At 38.7% G+C, this 14257-nt stretch overlaps 1 protein-coding gene across 1 annotated transcript; it reads left to right on the plus strand.

Annotated features, from left to right (window-relative positions):
- Positions 1–4476: 4476 nt before the first annotated feature.
- On the plus strand, positions 4477–5591 carry LOC108106276. The gene is made up of 2 exons (XM_017213242.2): positions 4477–4773; positions 4836–5591. Exons 1-2 carry the CDS (start codon positions 4573–4575, stop codon positions 5307–5309), a joined length of 675 nt encoding a protein of 224 aa, XP_017068731.1. The 5' UTR covers positions 4477–4572; the 3' UTR covers positions 5310–5591.
- Positions 5592–14257: the final 8666 nt, after the last annotated feature.

Consider the following 14257-nt stretch of genomic DNA (forward strand, 5'->3'; position numbering starts at 1 on the left):
AACACGTGACCAAAAACAACAGTACGAGTGGGAAGGAGATAGGGCGAATGGGACACGGTAGAAGTTGTGCTGAAAAATCCCAGGAGAAATTAGTTTGATTTATGTTGAGTTTCCGGTGCAAATAAATTGCCAAGTTTAGAGGGAACTTTGGACGCACTGCAGACGCATAATTGATTATGCGAGCGGCGTACATACAATTGGTGGGCGGGGCACTAGCGGTGTGGGCGTGGCGACTGAGGGGTGAAAGACGAAGGACGACAGCGATGACTGTACATTGTTAGTGGTGAGTGGGCAAGGAGGTTATTGCTAGACAAGCTACTCGTCAATTTGACACCCGATTGTTGGGGGCTTTTCAATGACTCCGTGGGATAATCTTCGAAAAGCAAGGTCTTAGGAAACTTTTCTTTACAGGTAGACAAGCTTGTTTTGTTTTTGTATACCTTCAAATTAATATTAGTTCTTATCCCCTAAAATAAACCTAAAGCATTATAGAAACAACATTTTTACCTTTGAAATTTACAAATTTTCACTTTTAGTGCCGTGCTCATATTTTTAACTCCCTTGTTTTTCCCTTTTGTTATTTAAGAACCATTGGTGACCCGCACAACATCGAAAACTATAAATTTGTTATTCATTGAAACATCTGTTAAAAAGAAAAGCACGACGAGTAAATCATCCTTGTTTTCCCCCACTTTTTACCACTGCCATTCAGTTTTATCGTTACCTGTTTGTTTAATAAACTTTTGTGCGATGCATTCGGAGCGCAACTAAAGTACTTAAACATTTTTTTTATCGCCGGACTTTGTCAGTTCAAATTGTTGCCCGTTTGCTAACAGCGGAGTGAGGGAGATACAAACAAAAGAGAGTGAGTAAGAGAGTAAAACAGAGGGAGCCAGAGAGAGGGACATATGTATGGGCGGAAAGTTTGTCGCAAGCAAAGTTTTTGTGCGCAAATTGCAGTTTACTTGCTGCTTACAGCAACATCATAACTGCGGGCTAAAAGAGGCTAGGCATTATGTGGGCGTGGCTGAAATGCAAAACTCTCCAGTCGGTTCGAGGGTTTATTGCACTTGACTTGGGTCGGCCCGATCTGATGATTCTAAAAGCTAAGGATTGAGAGCTACGAAGTACAGTGAGAACAATTTCATTTAGGGAAACACCCAACAGATTTTCTTATTTTTGGTTATTATTTTATTAAAAGATTAGACTGATATACTGATATATATATAATCTGTCTAATAATTATAGAATTGACTATGTTTTGATGCGTAATATCAGAACCCAATATCAATTTCCGAATATATAAGATAAATTAGACTGCAGCTCTAACCCGATTTGAATTTCTTTCGGTGTAATAACTATGCGCCGTTAGCTTTGTGCACTGCAAGTTTGCTTTGACACTTTGACATTGACAATGATGTATGTGCTTGCTTTGTTTGAGTGTGCAAGTGTTAGTGTGTGAGGGGGAGTGTTGCTGGGTGTGCGTGGGTGTGACTAAGCTTTGTCATTAAATATCGATTTGTTAGCTATGCTCCGCCATTTAATAGCTCTGACTTAAAGTCAAAGATTTCATCTGAGCTTCAAGAACTTCACATTGATTGCTGATTACTTACAAAGAAAAAAAAGGGAAAAGAACGTACGCTGTATTATTAAAGTCGTATTTATTGCACTCGAATTTGATGCCTTTCCAATTGCTTTTTTGTAGCACACTTTTCCGCAGTTTTATTAGTGCCAAATTTATGGGGGCAGTGAAAACGAAAATTGCCAACGAATTCCATTCATTTGTCATGCTGTTTTATCGCCAACCAATGAAATGTTCAAGAACAGTAACAACCATAAACAATTTTCAGAGCTGTCCACGAAAAAAAAATTAAATGGTTGATAGCTAAATAAATTTGTTGTTTGCGTCGATTGAATTGAGCCATTTTGCCGGTTGTGATTTGGCTAAAAGTTCAATGTAAATGTGAATGGCTTGTGTTTGCCTAATTTCCGATTTGCACTCAACTCCCTCTCGTGGGAAATGCAATCATAATTCCGGCTAAATTATTCAGGGTTCCTCGAATGTTTACCAAATTCGTGAATATTATCCATGGAGAATGGCGCGGCTCACTTTGCTACTCACCAACAGCAATTTTAATTGTTTTATTTTAACATTTAAAACCAATTTATATTTATGAAATTTTGTAAATTGGCAATGTCATAAAACGCACACACCACTCACACTCAAACCCAAGCTCACAGGCACTTGTGCCCTCAGGTCGTATTCGCAACATTTCCCATTTAGCGTGACATGGTTTCCCTTCTCCATTTTCCGCTCACCCACACCACTGCCCTGGCATTTCGCATTTCCACATTTCCCAGTTGCCATTTGTGGCCCGCTGCCTTGTTATGTGGTAATTAAAATGACTCTTGGCCCATCTCCGCGTCATTTTTGGACAGCTTTTTACTGCCACTCAGCCGATGCGTCGTATGCGTAATGTCTGGCTAAATTATTAATTTACTACGGCCCCAACGAGTGTTGTTAATTAATTTGCATGCATATACAGTGAAATCGAGACTGGTTGGCTGTTGTGAAGCTTACTTGAGCCCGCTGGAATGAGTGGCAATAATATGCTGATCCGCGTCGCCGAATCGCTTCAAATGTTGGCCAGCAAATCGCATTACCGTCCAATGAATGGCCATGGTTATGGTATATTAATTGAATCGAAATAATTATGGCTACGTGGGTAACAAATAGGTTTAAAAATATATCCGTCTGGCTTTTAAAGTCTGAAAAGTTACAATGATTGACAATTATTTAAGTAAAATTTAACGAGTAAAATATTTTTTAAATGAAATCAATTTTGCAGAGGTGATCATTCTGTTCTTTTCAAAAAAAAGTTTTAAAATCATTTTAAGAATATCCGAAACAAAATATAACATGGTATAATTATTTAGCTTAAGGTTTAAAGTCTTTGCTCGCGTTAATGTTCAAAATTTCCTTAAGTTTTCATCCCTACGAAGTGTTGTACACCATTTTCCTGAACTTAATATACATATACACCGCATAATCGTTGCAAGGTGCACATTAAGCTGCGGTTTAGCTGGTCCCTTTTTGCTTTCGGCGAATTGTTTGCCTTGCGGCAACCGGGCGTATGATTAATTTTAACCGGAAGAGCAGACTACAACCCATTCTCTTGCCACCCTTTGTCACAATAAAAATGCACAGAAGGGTAGAGCAAACAAAAGCATATAATAAAAACAGTAAACATTTAATTGCCTGACAAATATTTGCCCTTCGCCCAAAAACACCAAGAAGGGGTTTAGGGCCAAGTTTCGAGAGCTCGGCAAATAGGCGCTGATGAAAAACTTTAATAGCAAAACTTCACCATTTGGCTTATGCCGTTGGCCCACCGACTTTTCTCTTATGGATTATCGGCATACGCTGCTCATATAACTTTGCTCGACGGCTGCCGTTGAAAGTTTTGCGCAGCTTGACAAAATTTTCAGAGCCCTGCGATGTTCGCTCTGCACTATATGTATATGTATGGATGCAAAAATCTTAAGCGAAGTATCGATTTTGCCGCCGGCTAAAAATTATTTACAAACGAATGAACTTTTAAAGGAGCCAACTCCATTTGAGTGGGCTGTCTGCGGTTGAGTTTTGTTTGTCTGCCAGCTCGACAGTCCTTTGCCAATGCCCGCAAGGCCCACTACAAAGGACATCCCTTTGCGGGCTTTGATATAGGCAGATGAGCAAAGTTCGGACCATTTGGTGATTTGCAAAAATAATTCCATGGCGGGAAAGTTCGATTAACTAAATAAAAATACACATTCATGGGTGTTGTAACAAAATAAATCATTTAAACGAACTTATTTTAAGTAGTTCAGTATTAAATTATTACAATATTGCTAATAAAAAATAAATAAGTAATATAAACTAAATAAATAAATTTGTATAATGCTGGGATTTGCTAATTCAAAAATCAAAAATATTCGCGGCTTATAGCCCAACTGATATTTAATGTGTTATCGATAAGTCCTGATCTTTCGTGATCTACGATAGGTTTGTCACGGTAACCGATAGTTGGTATTCTAGCGATATTTAGAGAAACCAGATCAGTGTTGCCAGATCAGCTATTTTCCAGTCCAAACCCATATATATCAAGCGAATTATACATTTTATAAGCTCCTAATATTTGTTAATAGTAATTACATAAATATATTTGAAATAAATTAAATAAAAAATTACAAATAAAAAAGTAGAATATATGTACTTTGGTTACAATAAATAAATAAATTATAAACTCAATTAAAGCAACTTTCCAAGGGAGATATAAAACAAGTAACTTCGAAAGCGCACAGGCGCACAGTGACGTTTTAGCTTTTTTAAAGCTTTTTTCGCCTTGCGTAAAGTAGCTTTATTTTCTGTACCGCTAGAAACAGCTTTTTTTCTGCCAGCAAACTGGCAACACTGGCGGCAGGCGTCTCTATGCTCATTGTTATTGTCATCACTATTGCATTCACATTGTTGCTGTGCGTTCCGATTTAATTACTTTTCGTTTCGTTTATTGCCTTTAAATACTGTGAAATATGAAAATTTACAAGCAGAAACTACGCGACGTATGGCTGCAAATGGAGGAGTTCCGAGCGTGGTTGCGCCGGGATCCGGACGACTCTTATCGCGCGCATTGCCGCTTCTGCAAGTGCTGCGTTAATACAAAAATCAGCGATCTGCGTGCCCATGCAGCGACTAAAAAGCATATGAAGCACTTAGATCTCAAACCTCATCTGGTAAGACCATAAGCATGGTTTGTACAAAATCCCAGTAAAATTTGGAACTATTACTTTCCCAGAAACCCGCGGACGACAGTCACCTGAATAGGTCATCTGCAAGCAGTTCCAACGCCACTCCTTACAAAGCCAAAACGAAGGCCCAGCCCAAAACGCCGACGGTCAAGAAGGAGAAATTGGGTTCCTCGGACCAATCCGTTGACTACGAGCAGATCATTGAGAATTTGGCCTTATATGAACCGGAGCAGGTCATGTTCTCGAATTGCTCCTTGACTGGTGGCGGTGAGCAGCGACTGGAGGACGAAGTTGAAGGCGAGGGAGAGGTGTCCACCATTAACATCATGGATGAGGACATGGTTAACAAGGCGGTAGCCAATGCCCTTCGTACTCAAAAGGATAGTTCCCAGATTTTCGGCGACTTTGTGGCCGACCGACTCCGCCAGTTGAACGCGGACGCCTCGGAATTCGCCAAGGACAAGATCATGAAGGTTATTCTAGAAGCAGCGTCCATTGATCGGGCCCCCACCTACAATTAATTTGAAAGGCATATATTTAGTTTTTAGTATTGACTATAGTTTGAATGAAATATGAATTGTACAATTATGATAAATCGAATATGCGATTTTCGAAAACAAACAACAATTTTAGAAATTAAGAATAATTTGAGGACACGAAATTCGGAATTCTTTGTATAAATTTATAATTTTTATTTGTAATAAGGGTTTATTAATTTTTGAAATAAAACTGCAATAAAAAACTATGTAACTTTTCATAACAAAATGAAAAATGTATCAATAAAATAATTTTTAACATCCAAACGTTGAATTTAAAAAATGTTTAAAAAGCAATTGTCACCAAATTATTCGAAAAGATTTAAGAGCATTTAACATAAAATAGGTAGAAGAAAACTAAGGCTGGGGAACAGGGTGTAAAAAGATAAATACAAAAAACTTTTGTTCGGCAAGTTCATTGGCCATGCATTAGTTATTTAACCATTCAGCATTTTACCCTTTTCGCTTTAAGCATTAATCTGGCTTGCATTCTTCTTTTAGCCCATTTTTTTTTTGTCTCGGTTCAAAGTTTTACTAGAAAGTAATTTAAACTTTTGCTTTTACACCCCCATCTCGCCTGGTTATATTTTTACATTTTCCATTCAGCTCGAACTGAGGCGTTCGTTCCACTCAATAAACGCCAGACGCAAATTTTGTTTAACACTTTTTGCCTATTGGCATTGTAAAATAAGAATAAAATTCGAAAAGGATATAGAAGTCGGCCGGAGATGAGGTAGTCGATTGTCTTTTGCATAAGCTGCTTAGGTGCTTACTTTGATTTCTGTGTTTTTTCGATTCCTCCAACCATCCCTCAATTTGCCCAACTTTATGTCCCAAGCTATAAACTCAAGTTTTATTTGATGTTAGTAAGTAATAGCAATGGCGGAATGCCAATCGAAATCTGCTTACATTCTTTATGCCAGACTATTTCAAATTTGATTGCCAGACAAGCATTTGGTTAGCAGCCTCTCTTGTTCAATAATTAAACGACTTTACCTGCTGGTCGGCAAACCGAAGGTAAAATGCATGGACATAAATCAAGCTGCCATAACTTCCTGCAAATATCGAAAGTCCATTAACAGTAAAACATGTTAGCTTCTAGCTAGGATGTCTGTTGGCTGCACACAGAAAAATAACTAAGGCTAATCGAATATTTTGTTATCTTAAATATTTTCCTGGATTAATAATTTTTCATATCTGATACTTTCGGGTAATTAATATTCCTCATTTACTAGGACATAACCCCTTCGATTTCTCATCGACTTTTCGTTCAACTCGGTTAGAACGTGTATCGTAGATTTGATGATGATTTTTCACCGTGTTCCTTTTTTCCCCGTTAGCAGTGTCTAGTTTTATTTTTAGCACCTGATAGTGCTGGGTGTGGTGGGTGCGTCGAGGTGCACGTCCTGTCTGCATCTGATAAATGCCTTCGAAAAACAGGTTTAATTAAAATACACACCCATTCGGCGCTTAGACGTCAATGAATAGTCCATCGATGGGCTTGTTGATTTTTCAGCACAATCGAGGCGTAAGCATAACAAATACAAATGCGTCAGGCACTCCGCATCCCCTTAATTTTCCCAACCCCTCGAGTAGTTTTCCCATAGACACAGTGTCAACGTTGTTGTTTGTTTGCTTTGACATGTTGCTCAAATTGCAGATGAGTTTGTCTGTGTGAGTGTTAGTGCTAGTATTTGCCAGCCTTTATTTGTGTTTGTGTTTGCCAAAGGATATTATTAATGCGCCGAGTTTCGGTGGCAGCTTAAGCAATCGATCAAATTAGTAAATTGTAATATTGAAGCAAGAAGAACTACATTCCAATTCCAAGTTAATGAATTAGTTTTAGGTATAAAGCAAGAATAATGAGATTAATAATAGATAAATACCTACATAAGAAGAATAAAACATTAGATTACATAAGTTTCATCTTTATAGGGAAATAATCTGATTTCTGAAGAAAAGAAATTTTCAAAAGTATCTTAATTTAAGTCTGTCATCTTCTTTGGGTTATCGAGTATCCCTTTTCAATTAGCCTACTTACAAGCTTCGTCATCTTAATCAGGCCTTTTGAACATGTCTCTCTAAATGACTGCCGCCCTTCGATGACAAACTAAAAATCCATTTTCATTAGCTTTCCTCCACGACTGCTAGGTCAAAAGTGGAGTAAAAGGACCTAAGTGTCCTGGGGATTGATGTATGTGTGTTTTTTTTGGTACAGTTGTCGCCAGCTTCGACATGTTCTAGTTTATTTTTATGCCATTTCAGGCATCCCTCTGCCGTGGGTCGGGCCTCGCAGATTAACAGATTATGATCTGACATGAGTTGAAATGTTGTTAGAAAACTTCATTAGCAACATGTGTGTCCTAGATGTGAGTGGATGGTTGTGCGTCGATTCTTGTTGCGCTTCGGTGCGCAATTAAAGCAATAAAAGTGTGGACGACTGCACACTGAATGGCCCATGGACATGGACGGGGCTTCAGCTCATCCAATCCTCGGCATCAATTCAGAGTGGACCCTCTACCCACTAATCTTGCTAAAAAAAAAAATCCCCACAAGTTCAGGAACTCAAAAAAGAAAAAAATATACAAAAAAATTGTCGAGTGGATACAGGGCAAAAATAATTGAGAAAGGAATTTGGTGCTGCCCGAATAAGTTTTAACTGACCGATTTAATGCTCTTAAAAATATATAATTTTAAGTATAAGCAAAAATTTATGTTTTCTTTATTAGAGGTTTGTTTGTTAGTACACATTTATTATGAGATATTTCAAAAGTATTTTATTGCAAAAAACCTTAACTTATAAATTTCATTTTCCACATAATAGAAGTGTACACTTAAAAACCCCCCAAAGAGTATTGAAAGTACTTAACTTCATGTTTCCTTTTCAAGTTTTCCGTTTTAATTCCCATTCGAATTTGTTGGGTTTATTTCAGTTGTTGTTGTTGTGGCAACTCTTGGTCACTGTGATTGTGGCACACCTACCCATCCCACCCTATTCAGCTTCCAATCTCTCCCCCCCAATCAGCTGGCCGTCCACTCGCTAATCCCCACTTTGGATGGACGAAAGCCTATTTGAAACTTTATTTAATGCAATTTTCGTTTAAAAATGTATGTGTTTACTTAATGGATAGCGTATTTAGTAGATTTCGGGCAAACTGGACCACCATAATGGGAATTAGAAATTAATTTCTGACCGTGTGGCGAGAACAAACAAAATACGTTGATGCGGGAAAAACTCAGAGAGTGAAAATCAACGAACGGATGGCTTCCCCCGTGCATTTTCCAAGCCGCATTGCACTTTATTAAATGCACTCGCACAGCGAATGGAATGGTATTATATACATATATATGCATGTTGGTATGTGAAGGACAAAAGGAGAGGGGGATAGCGGATGGACAGAGACGGATAGACGGACAGAGACCAAGTGCGGTCACACTGTAAATTAAATATAAAATGTCCTGCGGACTGTCGCTCTTTATGCCATGCGGCTGGCCAACAACGATGTCGACATCGGTCAGCATTGCAGACCAGGCCAGAAGTTTTCATTTCTCCACATTTTCGAAATGCTTTTCCCGATTGTCAAGAGGGAAGGGGGAGGTTGGTGATAGGGTGTGGGGATCAGAAGCTGAGGGCAACTAAAATGCAAAACAAAGGAAAAAGTTGACACACCCAAAAGAACAGAAAACAAAAAAATGAAAAACCCGAAACAAAACTTTAAGCATGCGGATGCAACCGTTGGGCAGGAAAGTCCCGGCAAAAGGATATTCTGACGCACATACAAGTCTCCTCACTTTGCCCATCAACAATTTCAAGTGCAGTCCTGTTTTGTTCTGCCTTTTTGCCTTCCATGTTGTAGAACATAACATAGAAAATCAACAACAGCCAGGACAACGGCAAAAAACGTCGCACAAATGACGTCCAGGCGACCAATTAAACTAATAGGATTAAATTTAATTTTTACGCAAAAATGTTCTCGGTTAACTGTGATTGCATAAAATATTTGATTTCAATTGAAATAACAATATTATTTCTGATTGGACTAACTAACAAATCAAATGGCTAATAATTCTATTTTTTATAGGAAATAAATTAAATAATTGGGATCAATTTAATTTACTTAAATAGCGAATATGTGAGAAGAGTTAGTTTGATTAAAAAAGAGCAAGAAGGAAAAAAAAAAGCAAGATAAATATAATTCTGCACAGCTTTCAACCTTCAGCATTATCCCTAATAATTTATAAAAAAAACCTTAAATTAATGAAATTAAAACTTAAAAACTGTATATTTTAAGTCCATATTGCAAACCAAAACTTCGTGTGGTGTACGTCGAGGAATTCTCTTGATGTTTTTTGATGAAAATAATTGTAACATACTTTTCTCAACCAGGAATCGCAAAGGCCATGGTCACGTTGGGCCAACTAGACAACATGGCGTATACGTAGTCCGTGCTTTCAGCCACGTTATCGTTGTGGGGCCTGGCTCTTGAGACGCCTTCCGCTCGACTGCATAGCATTTGAATTTGAAATATAATTTGCTTTATTATATGCACTCACTCGTCACAAATTGGCCGGCACAACAATAAAACGTGCTGCGAGCAAAGGACCAAAAGGTCTACGAGGGGCAAAGAAGCACAAAAGGAATGCGTCTGGGGGAAAGTGCAGGAGATGGATTTGATTGCAAGTTCCATGGCGTAGAAAGTAAAATGCCAAGTCACATATTAATATGCAGACGATGTTGGTCGAGTCTCAACTTGGCCGTAAATCACCTGCAAAGCCGCAGGAACTCAGGAGCTAAGGAAGCTACGGAAGCTAGGGAAGCTTGGAGCTTGGAGCTTGGAACCACAGCTACGCAACAGCTGTTAATTTGCTACCAACTTCTCGTTTTGGCCGACGGACCACAGCAAAAGTTCAAGTCAAAATGAAGATTTATTTGTCTGGCAGGCGGATGTAGTGGAGTCTCCATGATCACGTGTCTCATTGCAATTTCCGCAGTCGGATATTTGCCCAAGTGCGAGCCGACAATGGTAGTTGGAGTAGCAGTAAGAGTAGGAGGCAGGGTCAGAGTCGGAGCCAACTTTGCTACTAATTTGTTGCACAAACTTCCACTTCACCCTATTTCCATGGCCATTTCCATTCCCATTCCAATCCCATCTTCACATTGGCAGATGTCCGAGTGCCAAGACTCGATTTTAATGGCACTTGAACTATGGTCTAGTCGAAGGCCTGAAACGCGGAAGCCCATTTTTTGTTCAAGTGCATGATATGTGGGCAACTAGAGATGTGCTACAGGCACGACATGATGAAGGGAAATTTGTAACATGTGATTTTCTGGAAAATGTTTTCGTGTTGTTTTCATGAAGAGATTAGTTCCCTAATTTGATTTTTCTGTTTTTTCCTTAACAGAAGAGTTTGTGTGAAGGCAGTAATTGCATTATTTATTTTTAATATTATTAATTATTAATATATTTATCAACTTAATATGACCTGTTAAATGATGTCAGTTGTGTGAGTAGAATAAATAATATATGTAATACAATAATCCGAATAAAATCTAACAAATGGTAAGGATTACCTAAATATCTCATGTATCCCTGTCATCCCTAGTTCCAGTATTTATGATATCTGAACGCAATCTACGAGTATCCCTGTTCCAAGTGGCACGTCGCCCACTCCATTTAGCCGACTCACTCGTGCTTCATCATTCACATGTCTGTCTGGCGGCTTATGTTTTGTGTTAATGAACAAGTCCAGGGCTGCAACCGGAGCTGTCTAGCATCTGTCTGATGGTCCAACTCCTGGCCATGGACTACTACCGACTAAAGTTCGGCAGAGGGTAGTGTCTATTACGTACTAAATTATTGTGTGTCTATGTCCGGCCAGTCCAGCTATCTCTTTTGCCCCATATAGGAGTATATCCCCATCTCTTTTCGACTGGCTGTCAATTTGAGGATTCGGACGGATGGACGGACCTCTCGTAGGCGACTTTTGACAGTCGTTGGCTCTGTTTGTCTGGTTTCCAAAAGTACGTGAGTGGTTCGTTTTAATTACGAATGACGGCGTACGAATTGAGTGTTGTCTTCTGCATTTTTAAAGGCCTCCAGAGTCAAAAGTTGAGCCGGAAAAGGCTAACTGCGAATGCTTTACCCCTAAATGCAGTCATAAATCTGTTTGCTTATCTGCTCAACGAGCTGAGTTGCGGGTTCCTTGCAATTTACGTTCCGGTTTTCCACGTCAGTGCCCTAACGATTATGCCATGAATGGAGGCACTTTAAGGGAGTGAATGTGACTTAATATAAGTTATATTAACTAAATATGTGAGTGTTCTATAATATTACTTACTCATAACCCAAATCTTAAATATGTTTTAAGACATCAAAACTTTATTTTATTCAAAATTGCACACGTTTTTATGGTAATTCCCATACGCATTTAACAATTTAAATTCCTTTTGTTGCCACACCGAATATGAGAAAAGGATTCCAAATTTAATGAACTTTTGGGAGCTTTATCTGTTTTTTTTTTACCCACGCTTGGTTGCACATAAAAGAGCTACACAAAGAAAATAAAGAAAATTTGCGTGGCTCATTTGCGGGAAGAGACATTCTTCAAGGGCAATATATATATACACGTATATGGAAAAATAAATATTCTTATGTTTATTTTTGATGTGTGGCGGCGGCAAAAGGGCGTGAAATACGCCCAAAAGGGAGACCAAAAAGGACGAAGGAGGGATGAGCACTTTGCATAAAGTGTCAAGCGTGAGCCGAAAAGGATCCGGCAAAGGTTTTATGTCAAATTGAAAGACAGGCCCAAAAAGCTCGGCTCGATTTCAATGCCAAAAAGCAACTAAAATTTGCGACACTCACACGAACACACATACACAAAGTAACGCCCACGCACTCACACACACACACACACACACACACGAGTACACACGCATTTTGCATAAATTATGCGGCTGTCTGTGGTGGTGGGCAGAGCTCAAAATGCATGACCCGTTGTCGCTTTTTCACTCAGGAAAATGATTTATATTTTAAAATATTTTTTAAGTAGCTTAGTCTTTAGGCTTGAAACCTCCTTTTCTCCTAATACCTTATGTTCTTAAACGTCTGTCTTTCTATTTTCTGTCCCTAACCATAAAACATGTTTAGCTCTCTCTAGAACATTTTCTCTAAGTGCATCCCCTCCTCCCTCAATAGATCGTCATGGCAACAGGAATCAGGCTCTAAATAATTTAGCAACCGGAGCGGACAATAAAATTTCGAGCCCAAATGTCATACGCATGCATTTGCATATGATTTAGCCAGAGTGGGGGAGAACACAGGATCCGTATCCTGTTCCGAATCCGAATCTGAATCGGATTCAGAATCAGCATCAGAATCGGGAGCAGGCGGGAAAACAGCTATCAGTTAACGTGGATGCAAATGCAATGGCAACGGCAACTGCAGTGGTAAACACAATTTCCCTCCGCCATGAGCCTCCTCGGAAACCCTTCTGTGAAATTGATGCCAGCGGCAAATCATCTTCGTCCCTGGGTTTTCCTGTGTGTTGTGTTTGTGTGTGTGTGTGAGGATACATTTATAGCATAATTTGTAAATGTTCAGTGGATCTAGAAACAAACACATGTGCAACATGGCCGTTCAAAGTGCGTTTTATGCAAATGTGTGAGTGTGTTTGTGTGCAATTTGTAGGGAATATTGCATTGCCAACTTTTGGGCTGTGGCGGCTGCTCGTTTGTAATTTGTTTAGAAATTATATTTGATGATTTGCAAATTTGCTCCTATTGCTGGTGGAGAATAGGAAACGCATTGGGTCCTTCCATTGTTGGGCTCTTTAAACCTGCTGGAGTGTTCATTAGCCCGGTCACCAGATGGCGCTATTCAACAGGAGCAGACAATGGCAGCCAAAAGGCAAATTGCTGGGAAATGGTGAAATATAATGCAATTATATTGCTCATATGTGTGTGTGTGTGTGTGTTTCGGCTTGTGGCCGTGTTGATCCCTTTAAACAATAAACTATTTACGCACACCCACACACACACACACATATATAGAAATGGCAGCCATGGAAACTGTGTCGTCTGTGAGGAAAAACAATTTGTATTAATTGTTAAATTGATATCCGGACTAAAGCGATTATATGTGTTGTCAATGAAATGTTGAATTAAAGCTTTTTTTAAAGCCTTATCTGTCAGTTTGTTGAAGAATAAAACTAATTTTATATATTTAATAGTTAATTAATTAAGTTAATTTACATTTTAATGTAAAATTAATGGGGTTCTTCTGAAAGTTGCGATAATCAAAGGTGATTGTACTTAATTATTAAACTGTAGAATAATAATAACTTTTATGTAAACTACTTTTTAAACGGTTAATCAAAAAATTCAAATAAATTTGTAAAAATAAAGAAAATAATGAAAGATAAAAATGCAAGCCTTATAGGCTTCTAAAAGACAGGTATATCCTGCCGTTTAATGGAAAATCTTTACATTTGTATCTCAAACCAATTCTATCTTGTAAATTCCTATCCCTTACTGACCCTACGCATCCCAGTCTATCACCTCAAAGGAATCCAACACCTTTAATGGACAGCCACACAACGATCTATGTATTAACATAAAACACACATAAAGACAGCATATATAGTATAGGGTCAGAAATGTATGGAAAACACCCATCCTTTGCTTCTGCTACCCCAACATCGTATTACGAAAAATTCCAGTCTGTCTGCATATTTGATACTTTGATCAATTCAGATGGGTAGATGAGACGAGAGAGGGGTTGTTTTGGACAAACAAGAAAAGTGTAAGCGACGATGCCAATCAGTTGGTCCACACGGCAGAAACCTCATCGTCCTTTGGCAATGCTAATGTCCAGAACATAAGCGTTATTATGTGGCTGTCTCCACTGTCTCCACCTTACCCGTTCATCCAT

Source organism: Drosophila eugracilis, unplaced genomic scaffold, assembly GCF_018153835.1.
Source record: "Drosophila eugracilis isolate 14026-0451.02 unplaced genomic scaffold, ASM1815383v1 contig_81, whole genome shotgun sequence".
Classification (NCBI taxonomy): domain Eukaryota; kingdom Metazoa; phylum Arthropoda; class Insecta; order Diptera; family Drosophilidae; genus Drosophila; species Drosophila eugracilis.